Here is a 20,989-nt window from a genome sequence, read left to right as displayed (position 1 = left end):
GAAGATGCTATGAACTGAGAAAAAGGGACCATGTCATAAAATAAATTTTGATCTATATTAATAAATTTAAAGAATAATTTATAAAATAAATTAAAATAAAAAAGTAATTTTTTTAAATATATTTAACATAAAATTAAATTTAAAATAAAATACAAAATTTTAATAAATAAAAGTATATTAAAATAAATTATCAAAAATTAAATAAATATTTTTAATACTTTTATTTTAATTATTTAATTGCTTTAATATAAAAACTCTTAAATTTATTTTATTACTTATTTTAATATTTTTATTTTAATTGTTCATTTTATTATAGTCATAAAATTTATTTATAAATATTTAATTATTCATTTTATTATATTTATTCAAATATAATCAATTAAATTTAAATATCTAACTGATTATGTTTGCACATAATTATTATGTATTTGAAGATAATTAAATATGGTCCAACATTTCTTTGAGAAAAGATAAAAGATATGAAATAAGTATTGTCACGGATTTGATTTTTATTCATTTTTTTTTCCTCTTTTCTAAAACATGTTTTCAAGTATATGATTAAAAAAAATTAAAAATATTTAATTAAATATTTATTTTTAATATTTAAATATTTTTATTTTTAAACGATTATGTATATATGTACCGACCAGTCCTCGGACGTTGTTGACCACTAGTAATGATGGCGCCATGTAAGATGGGTCCCACGAGCAGCATGGATCAGTATCTCGCAAGGCACGTGCGCCAAGATACCGAAGAGTGGTCAGACATCGATCACCAGGATGTGTTGATGTGTCCTTGACAATGTAGAGAGATCGGACATCGGTGACTTGAACAGCAGAGCTGGGCCACGAGAGGTGGATCCCAGACCACACGCTAGTTATCAGTCAGAGAGAGGCCTAGGTCACGAGGGTCCATGCGTGTGGTGTGGAGGACGCGTTCAGGCGTAACACGAAGCAGAGAACCGCTGGGAAAGATATGACCTGTGAGGGTCACGTTCCAGGGGTGAAACTGCATGCATGGCACGTGAACAGCTAGAGCACTCCCAGGACGATTAGGTGCACGAGTTGGTACTCAGGTGGTCATCCCGCCAGAGGTTGCATTCCAGTAAGGGAGCCTTACGCACTAGATTGCCCTAAGAGTGGGTGATAGCGACGTTAAGGCACTCCCTCAATAAACCTAATTATGGTTAGCGGAATCAGTGGAAACCCTAGAGTATATAAAGGGTATTATCAAACCGAATAAGGTATGCACAGTTTTACGCAGTTTAGACGCGAATACACACACAGTTACACAGAGAGAGCTTTTCTTACAGCTTACTTTCGGTGTCTCTTAGCCCTACACTGACTTAAGCATCAGAGTGCAAACGGCCTCTAGGGCTTCCTTTGTCCTTGTGATTTAAGGTACTTGATCGAAGAAGGGTACGAACGAGAGTAGGGATTTTTGGGCGTGTGATCGTCGCAGGCGCGCGAAGATAATCGAGTCAAATGACAGGAACATTTTGCGTCCACCGTGGGGCACGATCTAAAACGTTGTCCCATCCACAAGAACAAGAAAGATCGAGAAAGATGAGAAATACGAGGCAAGGATCCGTTGCCTCGAATGGAGGCGAAAGCCTCACCCTACAACAAATCATGGAAATGATGTAGGCTCTCCAAGAAATGGTGGTTGCATCAAGAGCAGATCAAGAACGCATCCATATTGATCTGGCTGCCTCACTGGCAAGAAATGAAGAATTGCAGAGAGCCAACGAGGAATTGCGTAGGGGGTTGCGGAATCAAAGGGGGGAACGTGAGATGGAAGATCAAGAAGCCACAACACCACCCATGGAATTCTCAATGCCATTTTCGCAGGCGATCATGGACGCCGTGATACCAGCCACGTTCGTGGGCCCTAAAGCCACCTTCACGGGTGTAGAGGACCCAGAGGCTCATCTCACGGCCTTCCATACGCAAATGATGTTGGTTGGGGGTTCTGACGCGGTGCGATGCAAGTTGTTCATGAGCACTCTGGTGGGAACGGCGATGGATTGGTTCATTAGCCTCCCTGATGGCCATATAACGTCGTTCACGCAACTGTCCAAGCTGTTTAGGGAGCAGTACATCGCGAACCGGGCTCTCCCACCTATCTCTTACGATCTTTTTGACGTAAGACAATATCAGGGAGAGTCCCTGAAAGAACTCCTCAACCATTTTGGGGCACAGGTGGTGAGGTTAAACACCAAGGATGAAACAATGATGGTTGCATGATGGAAGAGGCCCCAGCACCAATCCTTTGAGAGGCCACCAAAATGTCACTTTGAGGCAACCACTAGAGTCATGGTCAAAAAGGGGTCAAGAGGACACATTTTACATGTCATAAACTCTAGTGTGGAATAGCTTTTTAAATTCTTGTGAAAGTAACATAGGAATTTTCTTTTGTAAAATTGTTTAATTTGTAATTAGGTTGAAATTTGGCTCCTAAAAACCAACCTAAGTTAGATTAGGGTTTCTAGAAACTCCTAATCTAACTAAGGCCGGTCACTTTAGGCCAGTTAGCATCACATGAGACACACCTTATCACACTTGTCATGTGAGCTACAATTGGCACCAACTTTCAAACTCAATTAGGTTTAATTTTCCCTCACTTTTCTCTTGGCAAGTCCAGCCTCCAAGTCCTATATAAGGAGTGATTTGGCTCATGTATTTACAAGATTAATTTAATAGTGAAATGCTGCCAAAATTGTGTCATTCTCACTCTTTGCCTAAAATTTCTTAGGATTAGGCTTTTAATCTTCCGAAACTTTTCACCTTCCAAAGAGAGTTGGCCTCACCACTCTCAACTTCCTACTTCTCATGCACCTTCAAGATCACCATCACTCTTAGGAAGATCTTGTTCCACCACCAATCCGTGAAGCTTCCGCAAATTCACTCAAAAACCGCAAAGAAGAAGACACAAATCCATCATTTGGTATCATGAGCATAGGTTCCACAAGAGCTAAGTGTCTTCTTACAATTTTATGTTTGTGTTCTTCTTATTTCCATGTTGTTCATCACTTCTTCATGTTGTCTTGCTGTTTTTTGCTTTTTATTTGATTTAGTTGCTATTTGAAGCAATTCAATCGGTGCAAAATGTTCAAATTGTTCTTGAGCTTCTTATTTTCATATTTTGTGTAGAAATCTATATCAAATTGTGTTGCTGTTTTGATTTTAGGTTGTTTGAGTCTTGTTTGAAATTTTATTCGGTTCATATGATGTGTCTTAAGTCATTTTATTTTCTGAATCCTATGATGTTTTGTCTAGTCATGTATTTCCTAATTTGTCATCAAATCCTTGTTGTGCTGAATTTGTTGATAATTTTGGTTTCTTGATTTGATTTGAGTCCAGAATTATATTTTTGTGTTTGTTGATCCTTTGGTGCATTTTTATTTTAGTTTGAGTTCATATTTGTATGCTAGTTCCATACAAATTCATATACATCTACTCCATTGTGTTTTTGAAGTTTCTTATTCTGTTTTTAAATTCCAGAATTAGGACTCCTCTATTTTTCAAATTTTGCACTGGCTGTTTTTTGTTATGAAATTTTAATACGTTGAAGAAAAATTATGAAAATCTGAATTAATACAGTTTGATGTGTTAGAAAATCAAGAAAAAAAGAATCAGATGAAAAGACAAAATATAGGATTTATCTTTTGTTGATTTGTTTTTGTGTTTTTTGTTTTTCTTTTATTTATTTGAATTTCTTTTTGCTTTTGTTAAAATAAATAAGCTCTTTAGGATTGTCTAATGGCTGACATGTTTTATAATTGGCTGACATGTTTTATAATTCTTGAAAATCTTGGTTTCTTTATCTTTGTTGTTTAGATTTTCTTAAAAATTGATAAATAAGTTGGTTATGAGAAATTTTGGGTTGAATCTTTTGATAAACTGTCCCTAGTGAGTTTTTGAGCCTTAATTAATATATCATAATTATTTTTTTTAGTGTGTTTTCACTCATGTTTGCTTATACTCTAGAACTTAGCTTGATTCTTTGTTTTACCACTGTGATTTACGTGCATGAACTGATATGATAGAGGCATTCTTTGTTTAAATTAACCCACTAGCCATATTAGCCTACCTTTATGATAATCCATTTGTTAGCCCTTTGAGCCTATAACCTGTTTCTTATTTTTAACCGTCATTACAAGCCTCAAAACAAAAAAGGTGAAGGAGCTGAAGATGAAGATGAAGGAGCTTTGAAATCATTTGGGATTAGGTTTTTGAATAAGTGTGGGGGTGTATGTCATTTTCATAGTTTACCTCTTTAGTTTTAAAGAAGAAAAAAAAGAAAAAAAAAAGGATAGAAAAAAAAAGGAATACAACAAGAAAAAGAAAAGCAAAGCAAAATAAATAAAATAAGAGTGGATCCTCTAATACATTGGATTGATTGTCTACTATATGAAAAAAATTATATCTTGAAATAAAAAAGAGGAGTTGAAGTGTCATAATACTTACACTTGTTTTTAGACCTACCCACCATTGCTCCTTTGTTTTTCTATGGTTTTTAAGCCTCTTTTTCCCCTTTTACCTACCTTTACCTTAGCCTCACTACATCCCTTATAAAGTCCTCTTGATCTTTGATTGCATGTTTTTCGATGGTTGTGAATATTAGAGTCTTGATAAGCATATGGTAGTGTTTGTCTGCATGGGTGATGAGTGTAAATACAAACCCTAAACACTTGGGAGTAGGAGAGTGTTCATTTGATAAAGACCAAATAAGGGAGGATTTTACTAATGGAGGAAGAGATCATTCACCCAAACATTTGATGTTCTTCCTTCTAGTCTTCTCAAAAATTAAAGAAGAATTAAAATAAAGAGAGGACCAAACCTAAAGCCAAAAGAAGACTCAAGAATGGGCTTCAATTAATATCTCTCTTTATAGTTTCTTTTGTATAAATTTGTAAATAATATAGAATAGTGTTTAGGTAGGTGCTAAGAGGGAAACCTAAAGATACCTCTTGTGTAAAGCATCTTTAGATATTAGCTTTAGAAAATTCTAGAAAGATATCCCTTCCTCCTTCACTTTAGGCACTAGAAGTGGAAGAGTTACAAGGGAACTTTAGTTAGCTTCTTTTGTAAGCCTCTTGTACTTTCATGACCGGTCCTTCTCCTATATAAGGAGGGCTTGAGTCTTTCTAATACATATTTGATATTTTGAGTGCAAAAATTCTCCTAAATTGGTGAGTGATTGAGAGACTTGTGTCTTCTCTTACCTAGTCTTATCTTGAGAGCAATCTTAGAGCCTCAAGTGGCGGCATCTACACAAATCTTGGAGCTTTGCATCCTCCAAGTGGCGTGTTCCTCTCCAAGGACTCCAACCACCTAAGTTATCTTCTCCCTTCCATCTTATTCATACATTTCCATGTCCAAAATAAACTCTAGAAACATGTCTTAGGCTTTTCTTGCACTTTTTGTTCGGTTCAATTGTTCCATTTCTTGTTTTGTTCGGTTCATTTCAGTTGTTAGCAATTTTTAATCGGTTCAATAGCTTTCTTTCATGCTTTTGTTCGGTTCTTTTGTTTTCTAGGTAGTTTTAATCGGTGCTTTTACATTCTTATACATTTCAATCGGTTCATTTGACAAGAAATGGGTTTATACATGAGTTTTGGTTTGGTGGCTTAAGATTTGGTGAGTTCTTGAATGAAAGAACATTGATCCAATTCTAGAAAAGTGCCTATTCATATTCCAACTCAAGTTGACTCCATAACATGTTTATAAAACATCTCTATCTTGTTATTGGAATCATATCATGTGGTATCATGAGTCTTAGGTTTGTTCTTGTTTGTGTTTGAGTTGTTTTGGCACTTTTAATTCAAGAACTGTCCATTCTTGTTGTTAACTTTCTGTTTTAGGTTTATTTTGGGTATTTCTTGTTGTTTTTTTGTTGTTACTACATTCTGTTTGTGTCATTTTGATTTTTGAATCCATATAAGTTTAGTCAAAGTCATGTTTCTCCAAAAATGTTATCAATTCTTTGTGGTCCTTCTGTTGTAATTTTTGTTTCTTGATTTTGTGTTAAGTACAGTTTTATGTGTTTGTTTCTTCATCCTTTGGTGCAGTTTCTTTTTAGTATTAAGTTCATACTTGTGTAATAGACCTATACAAATTCTTAAACATCATTTCTATTATGTATTTGCTAGTTCTTCATTCTGTTTTTCATTCCTGTTAGGTTTCTTCTGTTTTCTTGAAAACGTGCTGACTGTTTCGATTTATTGCAATTGATTTGCTTACTGGAAATTTCTGAAATTCTGGATTTGAGTTCTTCAAAGTGTTATAAAAAATAGAAAAAATAAATACATCAAAATTCTAGGTACAAAAAAATGATAAATGAAATACGATCAGTGTGTAATTCTGCCGAAAAAAATACGGTAATCTGGCAGTAATTTTGCAAAATTTATCGCAATTAATTGGCTTATTGTTTTTGTGTAATTCCAGTGCCATTGTTGAGATAACATCTTGAACTTACTGTGGTTACAATTTCATAATTCAGTTCGCTTTATATAATTCCAGATAAATTTGTGAAGTCACGCACAGTTTGTACCAAAATATTTTCCAGTAGTTGTGTTTTTTTGTTTTTCTTCATCTATTCTAGTGCTTTTCTCTAGGTTTCTTTTGTGTACCATCCTTTTCATTGAGTACCTTATTTTCTTGCTCGTCTTTTATTCACATTCTTTGTGTTTGTCATAACTCTTGTATTCCTTTTGTGTACCCTTTCTTGTTTACACCTTTTGTTGTTTGTCTTTTATTGTTCTTTAAGTTTTGTGGTGCTTTGGCTTTGAGATAGAGTGCTTTTGCTTTGACATCTTTCATTTGAGGTTACTAAGGCCTCGAGAGCAGATTGGTTGAGGGAAGTATTCTTTCTTGGAGTGACTTGAGTGACTTTTAATTTTCAGTACATCTCTATAATTGTTCTTTTTGCTAACCTTGTTTTTCTTAATATTGTTTGTTATTGTGTTTGATGTTTTCTTTGTAAAATGGATACATATTCAAGTGCTGAATCTTCCAAGCCACATTCTACTCATAAGGCTTATGTTCTTAATGAGTTAAAAGAAGCAAAACAAGCCCTTACTCTCAAAGATGAAGCTATGAAAAGATTGGAAGAAAGATTAGCAAAAGTTGAATTAAAGCAAGAAAGATCTTCACATTCCATTCATGGAAGACATCATTCTTCTAGGCATTCTTCCAAAGATTCTTCCAATGCTCACGGCCATGGAGAAAATTATAGGAGAAGGAGGCATCATCATCATTCCCATGGAGAAAGTCATCACCGTGAACAAAGACATCACCAAGAAGCAAAGCCTCAACTTTCTTTTGTAAAAGTACCTAGCTTTAATGGTGATAGTGATCCTAATGTGTATTTAGATTGGGAGGCTAAATGTGAACAAATTTTTAAAGCCTATAAGGTTGAGGAGGACCAAAAGGTGAAAATAGTCGCCTTAGAATTTGTAGATTATGCCATGAAATGGTGGCATAGCCTTGTAACGGACGTTTGCTATAACAAGAGACCTCCCGTGGTCTCTTGGAACGATTTGATAGAGTGTATGCGCCTTAGATTCGTGCCACCACACTTTAGGAAAGACCTAATGTTGAAGCTCCAACGGTTTTAACAAGGAACGCTAAGTGCGCATGCTTATTTTAAGGAGTTAAAAACGCTTTTACTTAAAGTACACATGAAAGAAAGTGAGGAAGCTATGATAGCTAGGTTTGTGACTGGTCTAAGAAGGGATATTCAAGATATTGTTGAACTTCAAGAGTATTCATCTTTGGGATCTTTGGTTCACCTTGCAATGAAGGTTGAATCCCAACTTGCAAAGTGTTCCTGCTAGGGAGATGGGACCTAGAGAACTATTGAAGTCTTTTTCCCCTTCCTTCGGTCGGTCAGGTGACTGGGTGGTGAGCTGGGATTCTTCTCGTCCTCCTGCTTCCCCTTCGGCACTCGGCCTCGGTTGAACACCGGATGGTGGGGGTACCTGCGAAGGCACTCCGACGCTCAAGTCAGCAAAGCGGGTGGTCAGCTCTCAGGTAGGTGAACAGTAATAAATGACATACCTTACTCCTTGGGATGCGTGCTATTTATATTATTCTAATGGGCCTACCTTGTTGGGCCTGTTTATCGAGGTGGATACCGCTTAGGGTTGCATTACCTAATTCCTAATGATAGATTAACTTCACCGATATTGCTTTGAGCGTTAACTGTAGTAGGGGTCAGCCATCGGCCAAATCATCATGGCATGGGTCGGCCATCGGCCATATTCCAGTGGTCTCGATTGTGTCGGCCAAGCCTTCTAAGGTCTCGGCCTCTCGGCCAAGTCTTCTGAGGTCTCGGCCAGGTTCCCTTGGTCTCGGTCAAGTGGACTCGGCCTCGCCCATACCGGTACACAAAGAAAAATTCTTTTAAAACTTCTCCCAATGATGGCTACTACAACAATTCTTGGAAAAATAAAAAAACTTTTTCAAACCTTCCTTCTAAAGATTCTTCTTTCACACCTAAAGAGTCTAAGCCTTCTACTTCTACTCATATATCACCAACCAAATTGTCTAGTAAGAAATGTTTTAAATGTTTGGGATATGGTCACATAGCTTCTAATTGCCCTTCTAAAAGGAATATGTTTGTGCATAATGGGGTAATAGTTAGTGAGCATGATTCCAATTCATCCAGGCGTTCTTCACCTTCTAAGCCATCAAGTGAGATTGAGAGCAAAAGTCCTTGTGAAGGTGACTTATTGATGATAAGGCGAATGTTGGGAACAATTCCAAAATCTTTGGATGATACCCAAAGAGAAAATATTTTTCACACCCGTTGTCTTATCAACAACAAGTTATGTTCCTTGATTATTGATGGGGGTAGTTGCACTAATGTGGCTAGTACAAGAGTTGTGGAGAAGTTAGTCTTACCCACTATCTCTCATACCAAGCCTTATAAATTGCAATGGTTAAGTACCGAAGGTGAAATCATGGTTAACAAACAAATCCTCGTTAACTTTGCAATAGGAAAGTATAAAGATGAGGTTTTATGTGATGTTGTGCCCATGGAAGTAACTCATCTTCTTTTAGGAAGGCCTTGGCAATATGATAGACATGTTTTACATGATGGCCTATCCAATACAATGTATTTTTCCATCCAAGGGCACAAGGTTATCTTAAAACCCCTCTCTCCCAAAGAGGTTCATGAGGACCAAATAAAAATGAAAACTAAAAGAGAAAATGAGAAAGCAAAAGAAGTAACTATTAAACTGAGTCACACCACTTTATCCACTAAATCAATCATGTTGACTCGTGCTATGCCTCAAGTTGAACCTCAAAGGTATTCTTCTTCTTTATCTTTTTCATTACCCAAGGTTCCTATTTCAACACCAACTTGGTTAAAGAATGTTAGGGATGATTTTTTCATACCTCCTAATGGTTTTTACCATTTAAGAGGACTTTTTCCAAAAAATATCATCATTCCCAAACAATTTTTTCCAACTTGGTCTGTTTATAGGTCCTCCTTTTCTGAACTCCCACTGCTTACAAATTCCAAGTCATGTTTGCCTTTTTTTTTATTCAACTGTTAATTGTACAAGTAAACTGACTTTGTTATATGCAGGGATTCAGAATTCGTGGTCAAATTCTCTCCAACTCGAGGAGTATGATAGAGATCAAATAAGGGAGGATTTTACTAATGGAGGAAGAGGTCATTCACCCAAACATTTGAAGTTCTTCCTTCTAGTCTTCTCAAAAATTAAAGAATAATTAAAATAAAGAGAGGACCAAACCTAAAGCCAAAAAAAGACTCAAGAATGGGCTTCAATTAATATCTCTCTTTATAGTTTCTTTTGTATAAATTTGTAAATAATATAGAATAGTGTTTAGGTAGGTGCTAAGAGGGAAACCTAAAGATACCTCTTGTGTAAAGCATCTTTAGATATTAGCTTTAGAAAATTCTAGAAAGATATCCCTTCCTCCTTCACTTTAGGCACTAGAAGTGGAAGAGTTACAAGGGAACTTTAGTTAGCCTCTTTTGTAAGCCTCTTGTACTTTCATGACCGGTCCTTCTCCTATATAAGGAGGGCTTGAGTCTTTCTAATACAGATTTGATATTTTGAGTGCAGAATGTCTCCCAAATTGGTGAGTGATTGAGAGACTTGTGTCTTCTCTTACCTAGTCTTATCTTGAGAGCAATCTTGGAGCCTCAAGTGGCGACATCTACACTCATCTTGGAGCTTTGCATCCTCCAAGTGGCGTGTTCCTCTCCAAGGACTCCAACCACATAAGTTCTCTTCTCCCTTCCATCTTATTCATAGATATCCATGTCCAAAATAAACTCTAGAAACATGTCTTAGGCTTTTCTTGCACTTTTGTTCGGTTCAATTGTTCCATTTCTTGTTTTGTTCGGTTCATTTCAGTTGTTAGCAATTTTTAATCGGTTCAATAGCTTTCTTTCATGCTTTTGTTCGGTTATTTTGTTTTCTAGATAGTTTTAATCAGTGCTTTTACATTCTTGTACATTTCAATCGGTTCATTTGACAAGAAATGGGTTTATACATGAGTTTTCGTTTGGTGGCTTAAGATTTGGTGAGTTCTTGAATGAAAGAACATTGATCCAATTCTAGAAAAGTGCCTATTCATATTCCAACTAAAGTTGACTCCATAACATGTCTATGAAACATTTCTATCTTGTTATTGGAATCATATCATCATTGAAGTTTTGTCAATTTTGATTCAACCTTCAATTTCAATTACCTGCTTGTATATTAAAATATAGGAATTTCAATTCACATTTTTCTTGATTCCTTGATTTCTTGAAATTATATCATGTCTTTCATTATGAATTCTTAGAATTTGCTATTTGTTATTTGCATTGTTTTCTTTTCTTTTTAAACCTTAGAATGTTTTGCCCAGGAGTGAAAAAGGATAAGTGTGGGGGTATTTGATGAGCATATATTTATTCACACTCAATAGCCTTATTCATAGATTATTGGACTATAATAATAAATAAATCCATTGTTTTAATTAATATTCATATAATTGGGTTTATTTGGGCCTTAACTATTATCTTTGGTAATTTTGTGTTTTTAGGGTAAATTATTTGAAGCATCTACCTTTGTGAATGGACCAAACATGCAAAAGTTCAAGTTGCTTCTTTGAATCAAAACAGAAAACAAATTTTGAGGAGAAGAAAGAGAAAATAAGCTACAAGATTCCAGAAACAGAATTGGAAGCAAATCTTCTACAAAATAAAAAGAATTATGGAAAGTGGAAACTGTTTACAAAATCTAAAGTGGAGTATACGCATGGAACAAAGTGGGTATTGATTAAACCAGTAGACGCATGTTTTACTGGTGAGTTTCAGTTGAATTAGATTGGCGCATGTTCAATCTAGTTTAACTGTGTTGGAGGATTTAGAAAAGATTAATCTTTAGAGAACCTATGAAGAATTCAATGGTGGAAGAACTTAGGATCAACCGCATTTTATTTTCTATTTTAATCTCTTTTATATTTTCTGCACAACTATCTCAAACCCCCTTTTTATCTTTATTGTTATTGCTAACTTTTATTGCTTGCAAATAGATTTTAAACCCTGATCAACTAATTTTACTATTGGATTCGTTGGGAGACGAATTGGGGACATTTGTCCACAATTATACTATCATCTCTCTAGTGTTAGACAAGTCTACGCTAGAATCATATTAATTTGACAGCAAAACGACAGCTATCACCTATCCTCTACCAAGCATCGATGCCTTGGTAGACAGCGCCTCGGGCTGCAAGATGCTCATCTTCTTGAACACTTTTTCCGAGTACAACCAAATCAAGATGCACCTCAGGGACGAATTCAAGACGGCGTTCATGACCGAGCTATCTTGCTACTGTTGCACAGTGATGCCCTTCGGACGGAAGAACGCAGGCGCCACTTTAAAGAACTCGTGCCAATCCTCTGAAATCTCTTTTATCTTAGTTGTAAAACCCAGTTTCCTCAATTATGTGAACAACCTTTAAAGCTAGAACAAACTCTCTTTTTATAGGAAACATTTTATAACAAACTTTCAAAAAATAGTTAAAGCTGTTACAAAAAGAACAGGTTGAAAATAAAATGAACAGACTTATTTTCAAAAGCAGTGAGAGATTTTGTTATATGTAGGAGACTTAGTCAAACTCCCTGCTGCAAGGATAAAACTATGGAAAACCGTTTAAGAGAAACATGGCACCAGACTAAAAAGAATCTATTCATTTAGAGAAGAACAGATTCATTTTCAAAACGATAACAACAACTTTTTAACAAGTGAAACACAATCGTTTTGATGGAATGAAAACTTAGTTAAGATACTTGATGCATAAAACATGATTTTCAAAAACACTTAATCAAGGCATCAGTTGAAGAAAAGAATCTATTCATTTAGAGAAGAATAGATTCATTTTCTATGTAGTAAAAAATATATTTTGCAAAACATGTGAAAAAACATTTTCATAAAACTTGTGCTTGCTCTTATCACATGGTCAGGGGTTAAGAGGTGAGTTACCCAGCAAAAAGCCTACTTTAAACAACCTCTAATCTATACCTAAGACATCCTTAAAGCAAAATACAAACACTAAGGAAAATTACACATTTGGCTTCATCAAACACTTTGTCTTGAAGGGGCAGCATCCATCTACAACATACGCAGGTCACCCCGTCTTCTCTTAGGGGTCTGGTAGTGACAGAAAACAACCCTCTCTTCATTTTAAGGTTGTTTTCGTAGCACTTCTTCGCCTCCTTCTGTTCAGACTTAATGGTGATCACCACACCTTCAAGGGAAGGCAACTTTATATTCATATGCCTTGTGGAGGCAACTGCTCCTATCCTGTTCAAAGCTGGCATACCTAGCAGTATATTGTAGGCTGAAGGAGCATTAACAACGAGATATCTGATGTTGGTAGTGCGCGAAGTCGTGTCGTCCGTGAACATCGTACTTAACTCGATGTGCCCACGAACCTCTACCTGGTCCCCTACAAAACCATACAAACATCCGGTGTAGGGCCTTAATTGGTCCGTGGACAATTGTAACTGGTTGAAGGTCGTCAAAAACATCATGCCGGCTGAACTTCCTTGGTCCACGAGGACACGATGCACCTTCCTTCCTACTGTGACTAGTGAAATTACTACCGGGTCATTGTCATGGGGAATGACATCTCGGAGGTCGGCCTTCGTGAAGACGAGGTCGACATCGGGGGTTTGGTCTACCTGTTGTACCTTTACTGCCATCACGCCTCGTGCGTACTTCTTTCGATGAGAGGCAGTGCACCCTCCCCCTTAGAATCCTTCTGAGATGGTGTTTACCTCCCCGTGGATAGGCACCTCGTGCCCCTGGTCCACCCCTGTAGTCACCAACGCCTGGTCGTCCTGCGGCTCTTGAAGATAATCCTTCAAGAAACCACTTTTCACCAGCTCATCCAGTTGGTATGCCAAGGCCAAGCAATTACGTATGTAGTAGTCACTTGCCTGGTGGAACTCACACAAAGCGTTCTTGTTGGGCCCCATCTTCCTATCAGTCTTTGCTGGTATCTTCGGTCTTGCCGCTATGTTCGGGATAGTGATCAACTCCTTGAGCTCCACTCGAAAATTATGCTTTGGAGGTGGGTCCCTTCGTGCACGAGTCCCGGTCTAGGCCCGTTCGTAGGGTTTTCCCGCCCACTTCTTTTCTGTGGTCGCCTCGTGCACCCTCATAGGCTGAGGTCGTGCAGCCGCTCGAGGTCGGACAGGATCGATGAGACCTTGTTTCTGCGTTACTCGATCATCTGCGACGATTTATGCTAACGTTCTACGTCTTATCTCCGTGAATGTCTTCGGGTAGAACCTTAGCAGTGATTCACTGAAAGGCCCAGGTAACATTCCCTTGACAAAGGCATGCATTGTCATGGCCTCATCAGTGGGTTTCAGCCTCACCACTTCAACTTTGAACCTGTTCAGGTAGTCCTTCACGGACTCCCCCTCGTATTGTTTGACATAAAAAAACACCATAAGAAAGCCGGGTGGGGGCCTTGTTATCAAGGTACTTCTCCCTGAACAGCGTTGCAAACTTGTCGAAGGTGGTGATGTGTCCGTCAGGAAGGCTAACAAACCACTCCAATGTTGCGCCTGACAGCATGCTCATAAGCATCTTGCAGTACACAGTGTCAGACCCTGCTATAAGCATCATTTGGGTGTGGAACGCCATGAGATGGGCATTTAGGTCCTCTACACCTGTGAAGGAGACCTTTGGGCCTAGAGACGTTGTTGGTAACGCCGTATTCATGATCGCTCGTGAGAGCGGCATGGAACATGCCCTAAGAGGTACAAGTGGGGCACGTTCGTCCGCTGCGTGCTCCCCTACTTGTTGCAGATCCCTGCGCAGCTCTTCATTGGCTCTGCACAATTCTGCATTGTCCGCTCATGACGCCGCTACCTCTGCTTGGAGGGCATGCATCATATCCAAGATTTGTTGTGTGGTAACGTTGTCCCCTTCGGGGGGTACAGTTCCTGCGGATCCAACAGTTGCTTGCCTCGTACTCCTCATATTTCTGGTAAAGACTCTTAACGTGATTGCGAGTGGGACCTTCCTTTAACAGACCCCACGGTGGGCGCCAAATGTTCCCGCCGGTTGACTCCCTTCACCGGTTGACTCTAACAACTTCTTTGGCCCTTCGATCTTGCCTGAGAATCGTACCTTCTTGATCAAGAAACCTCTCACCTGCAAAGACAAAGGGGCGCCCTAGCAACCGTTTGCACTCCGACGCTCAAGTCAATATTAGGGCAAAGAAACACCAAGTGTGTATATTAGCTTCAGTCTTAGAAACTGTGTACCTTGCTAGGGTTCTTTACACCCTTTATATAGGCTGAAAACTAGGTTTTACCTTTGTGTTGTTACCCTTATTGAGGGTTCCTTGGAGAATGTCGTTGTGCCGCTATTTAGGTAATCTTAGCGTATCTGGCACATAGAACTTCCCTTAATTGGAGTGCAACGAATGACAGAGTGGTCGCTTGGGTACCAACTTGTGCACCTAATCTCTAGCGTCATTTGCTTCGTGGGTGCCCTAAGTATTCATGTGTCATGCATGCAACTTTTCCTGGAAACCCTAACCCTAATGGGCCTTAGCGCCTCCTAGGATTACCCACACGTGTTGCGCCTTCATGCGTCATACACACCACGTGCATGGATCCCTCGTGACCTAGGCTTCCCCCATACCTCTTGTCTTTAACTGTTATCTTAATAAAACTCTAGGGCCCACCTTACGTGGCCCTCTACAAAGTCCTGACGACCGATGTCCAATCTTCTCCCTCTACTGGTGAGGTTCAATATCAATCTCCAACATCAAGCTTAGAATACCAATGTTCAAAGACCAATCGATCCCCTAGTGGGTATGTCTTGGGTCCACCTCGTGGCCCCCCTTCCATCACCAAGCATCGATGCGCGATGTCTGAGGTCAGTCTCTGGATCGATGACCGAAGACTGGTCGGGACATTTTTTATCAGTTATTTAAGCTTAAAAATAAAGTGTTTTTTTTATGATAAATTCTTAAAAAACAAAAATGACCAATGTTTAGTTACGGTTGCTATAGAAAACCATTAAACATATCTCTTCATGTTTTTTTTAACAGCTTTTGGGGATAAATTACTATAAATAAGATATCAAAATTTTAGCTTATTTTCTGTTTTACTTTCTAAAAAACGTGTTTAAAAAGATATAAAATAATATAATAAATATTTTTTATGTTAAAAAAGTGATTTAAAAAAACTGAAACAAGTTTACCCATTATATTTTAGTTTAAACAAACTAGTCGTAATATTTATATTTTAACAATTAAAACCCTAAACTTTAAATAAGTTATCAAAATTTTAGCTTATTTTCTGCCTTACTTTCTATAAAACGTGTTTAAACAAATATATAAAATAATATAATAAATAATTTTTATGTTAAAAAAGTGATTAAAAAAACTGAAACAAGTTTACTCTTTATTTTTTAGTTTAAACAAACTAGTCGTAATATTTATATTTTAACAATTATTTCAATGAAGTTCGATGATAAAATCTAAATGTTAAAAAGACTTTATACTTATAAGCAAAATTCTATTTTTAAGGATGGAATTTTACAAAATAACCAACTTACACGTAAAACTTATTTAAGCTTTAAAACATGGTCAATGTTCTCGCCTGCTGACCTTGGTTTAAGCGAGTTTGGACTCCGAGTTTAAGCGACTTTGCTTGGTATGGTTGAACCGAGATGTTAGCGCTTCGTGACGAAGGGGGCTTCATCTGTTGATCACACTCCGACGATCAAGTCAGTGAAATCATTCAAACTAGAAAATTTTGTATCAGTATAGAGTTTTCAGAAAAACTTACCTTTACTCAAGGTCTTAAACCCTTTTATAGACATTCCTTCAACAGTTTCATCAACAAAAATATAATTTCAACAACAAGAATATAATCTCAACAGCAAGAATATTTCGTTAGTGTGTACCTTTATTTTTTGGGTACAATGCAACATTTTTCTTAACAACTCCATCGAAAATGTATATTCGCTTAACTACTACAGTTATTCACCATTAGGTCTTGCTTTTAGTTATCTTTTCAATATAGGTTGTCAATTATTTGGGTCGACCTCATGACATGTCATTGGTTCTATATTCATCCCAGGACGAGCTACTACACTTAAGAATTTGAGTCAAAGACCCGAGCATGTCCGACCAGTATACAACCCTCAGGCTCAAGCCGAGCTTGACGAGGCGTAGAGGCTCTTTTGCACTAACGGCTAACATGACACATTATCAACAGTGTGTTGACCCTAGCGTTTCGACTTCCCATTTTTCAAAAATAATAAGTCTTCCCTCTTCGTATTTATCACTCTTGCTCCCACACCTGCGTAAGACTTCTTTACGTAAATCACTTCCTCCTTTCCCTTCACTACACCACCTTGCTCTGCCGCATCTACCGGAAAAACAGGTATTTTCATTCCTTAATCCTTCTTTGGTCAATGGTTATTGCTAGTTATTTATTTCGATTACACCGTGCATTTCATTTACTAGTTTGTACTGCGTGTATGCTTTTCTGAATTGTGCTTAGTATTTCCATTGCCTTCCCTGTCTTAGTTGTCTTTGAAGATGGACTATAGTTTTGCTTATCCCTAGGCAAAAAAGGAACTCCTTAAAGAGACCTTTGTTTATACCACCCGTTTGAAAATTAGAGAGCTTAGGGAATCGGGGGGTTGTCTAAGCAAAAAACATGAAAGTTTAGTAAAAGTAGTTGAGTGTAGGGAAGGCGAGCCTATATGAAGTGACGAGTCGTCAGACCCTGAGGGTCCATTTTGCTTTTTTTATGCCACATTCTTCACCAAAGTTTTACTTCACCTTCCCTTGTCAATCTTTGAAAAAAAGCTATTAATTGAGCTGAACATGGAACCCGTTTAGCTACATCCGAATAGTTGGGCATTCATCCGAGTTTTCATAATTTTGTGTTCCCAGCTCGGCATTTCACCGACTGTGGAAATCTTCCTTTATTTCTTCGAACTCAAACATTCTAGTCGTGAGTTGTGGGTTTCTCTAAATGGTGCCCCTGGGAGAGGTCTGCTTACCCTCTTCCAGTCATCTTATAAAAACTTTAAAAATCATTTCATCAAAGTCCACGCCTCGGCAGGAGATCTATCCCTATAGAACGGCTTCCCTTTGTATTGGACACCCAATCCCTGATTCCAAAGTGTTCGACGCTTGGAAGACCTGTCCCAAGAGACCAAGGCATTTGTGAATTCTTGGAAGGTCTCAAGGTCGTCTTCGGCACGCCAACACTCTTGACCAAGGAATATCTCCCCAGTGCTCTCAAAGCCTATATCGGTATATCTCCATTCGCACCCTTGAAAGGAAAACTTACTCCAAGACCTCTAAGTATTTTTATTTTTGCAGATAACATGCTTTCTAACATCAACAAGATCGAGATGGTCGAACGTACCAAAAAAATGAGGGCAACTGCGAGCATGAACAAGGATCTTTATTGCAAAAGAGGAAAGCTTCAACTGGTGTTGCTCAGGTCCAATCCGATCAGGACGAGCAAACCACCTCAGGCCTTGTCTCCAAGAGGAAAAGACTAGAGACAACTCCTCTTATTGAACGTTCCCACTTGGATGGTCGAGCCCCCCATCAGAAGATCATCACCATCCAAGAGTGCGAGGTCGAAAGCTCGCACAGGAAAAGCTTATAGGACCCCAATTTCGACGTCCCAACTCATGGTGAGTCGTTATTTTTGCCTGTCAAGGACAAGGCTAGGCTGATGGCTCATGACGACGACCACCTCCGTCACGATGTCGACAAGCTCCTCGGTCAAGCAAGTGCCTTGACTTGCCTAATCAACGTCAAGGTAAAAGATCGAAAAGGGCTGAGGAGTAGAGAATTAAAAAGAACATGGAACTTCATCAAGAAGTTGAATGCCTCTGAGTTAAAGTTAACAACTTGGGTGTTGCTTTGGCCGACAAGACCTAAGAGGGACTAATCTTGGCCGAGGAGAAGGGTAAACTTTCAAATGAGATTGAAAACTTGAAGAAAGAGTTGACACGCAAAGGGGAAGAACTTTCTAAAGCATCTGACTCCTTCAAAGAGGACGTCACCCCAATCTTACCTTGTTGGATTTGAAGCTGCTTTGGAGTAGGATGTCGTTGTCCACCCTACTATCGACTTCTTGGAGCTAGACCCGGGCAAAACGTGGTTGATGGAGAGCTAGTATAGGATACTTAATTTGAACTTTTATGGGCTATATTAACTATTTACTTGTAACTATTAAACTCATTTTTGCTTGGACTCTTTGTTAACATTTATTCGACACTTCAAAACTTTAGATATTTCTAAGATGATTATTATTTTTTGTAATCAAAAGGCTTTACTTATAGCGATATGAATGTATGCACAAATGCTTTGTCGATTGAGCTAACTTGCCTTTTACACCCTAAACATAACATGATCAATGTAATCTTTACTAAACTAGTTGGACGAAAGGCGTAAACGATATCAGTTCTTCAAGAAAGGCTAACCTTTTAAAAATCGACACCTTTCATTTGCTTAGATATTTTCAACACAATTCGTTTAATGAGTCATCAAAAGGTGTAATTTAAGCTCGGTCTTGTCAAGATAATGAGCTTTGACGATATATATCACAAATCGGGGTAGTCTTACCACACAATTACCATATCCCATTCCATGTTAACCCATCTCACAGGGCGTCTGCTCGGACAGCTACGTTTGTTCTGAGATAGGTCGTCTTACCTTGTGTTATTTGGATAACTACACCTGTTTAAACTAATTCATCTCACAAGGCGTCCATACTCGGGTGACTTCATTCGTTATGAGTCAGATTGTCTTACCATGTTCTAAATCAGATAGTTCACCTGTTTAAGCTAATTCATCTCATAGGGCGCCTATACTCAAGTAATTGTGCTTACATCGAGTTAGGACATCTGACTATGTGTCATCTCGAACAACGTCTCCCGCTTAAACCAATTCATCTCTCGGATGAAAGTTCTACCACGAAGTTTGCATATACCTGGCCTTTAATTTGCCCTCACGGTTCATACTGTATGTGGAACTCATACAACTCAACCGCCCAACGAACCATCCTACCTGGGATGTCAGGCTTTTGCAAAACCTTACGGATGGGCAGGTCGGTCATTACAATCATAGTGAAGTTTTGAAAGTAATGACGAAGTCACCAAGCTGTGAACACTACAGTTAGAGCAACTTTTTCGATAGCTTGATATCGAACCTCCGATCCTTGTAGCACCTTACTTATGAAATAGACTAGCTTCTGGATCTTCTCCTGCTTTTGCAAAGTAACTGAGCTAATAGCCCGATCTGTTAGTGAAAAATATAAACAAATAGGGATTCTCAGAGTCGGTTTACAGAGAACTGGGGGACTAGCCAAGTATTCCTTTAACTTGGCGAAAGCTTTTCACATTCATCAGTCCATGCAAAACGGTTGTTTTTCTTAAGACATTGGAAATAATGATACCCTTTATCTCCATTGGCTGATAAGAAACAAGACAGGGCGGTCATGCGTCCGATTAGTTGTTGCACTTCCTTCACATTAGCCACACTTCTCATTTCTATGATCGTTGTGCATTTATCCGGGTTCACTTCTATACCTCTCTCGGTTAATAGGAAATCGAGAAATTTCCCTGCTTCAACTTCTAACACACATTTATTAGGATTTAACTTCAGATTGTACCTTGTTATCGTGGCAAATAGCTCTTCCATGTCAGTAACATATTAATCTTCCCTCCCTGAGGTGATGACCATATCATCTACATATACTTGGACGTTGCTCCCAAGCATTGGTGAGAGGATCCGATCCATGAGCCTTTGATAGGTCGCCCCAACATTTTTCAGGCCAAAAGGCATGACCTTGTAGCAATAACTGGCAATCTCAGTCATGAAAATCGTCTTTCTCTCGTCTTTTGGGTGCATACGAAATTTGGTTGTACCCTGAAAATGCATATAGAAAGATCAACAAGCGACACCCTAAGGCATTGTCAACCAAGGAGTCCATGCTCGGTAAAGGGTAAGAGTCCTTGGGACAAACCTTATTTAAACCGGTGAAGTTAACACACATAATCCACTTCCCACTCGTTTTTTTCACCATTACGACATTTGCCAACCACTGAAGGTGTCGTTTTTCCCTTATGTGACCAACAACTAGGTGTTTTCGAGTTTCTTCTCGGATGGTGAGATGCTTTTCCTCATTGAACTTCCTTCATCCTTGAACCACGAGTTTAACCTTTTCATCCATCGTTAGCCGATGACATAAAATTTTTGGATCTATTCCAAGCATATCCGCGGACGATCACGCAAAACTCATATTCTCCGAGATAAAGTCGACTATCTTATCCTCTAGTTCCTTACAAAGTGAGGCGCCAAGCTTGAACTTCCTTCCATTTATCTCCCTCTCTCGAACTTCTTTAGCGGACCCAGGTCGCCTCTCGTCGCTAATGTCAGCCTCTGTTGCC

The 20,989-nt window shown here is 38.3% G+C and overlaps 1 protein-coding gene across 1 annotated transcript; it reads left to right on the top strand.

Annotated features, from left to right (window-relative positions):
• Window positions 1-6,988: 6,988 nt before the first annotated feature.
• On the top strand, window positions 6,989-7,621 carry LOC137839119 (uncharacterized). The gene has a single exon (XM_068648247.1). The coding sequence runs from the start codon at window positions 6,989-6,991 to the stop codon at window positions 7,619-7,621; it is 633 nt and encodes a 210-aa protein (XP_068504348.1).
• The last annotated feature ends 13,368 nt before the right edge of the window (window positions 7,622-20,989 follow it).

Source organism: Phaseolus vulgaris, chromosome 3, assembly GCF_000499845.2.
Source record: "Phaseolus vulgaris cultivar G19833 chromosome 3, P. vulgaris v2.0, whole genome shotgun sequence".
Lineage (NCBI taxonomy): Eukaryota > Viridiplantae > Streptophyta > Magnoliopsida > Fabales > Fabaceae > Phaseolus > Phaseolus vulgaris.
This window is presented reverse-complemented; position numbering and strand designations above follow the sequence as displayed.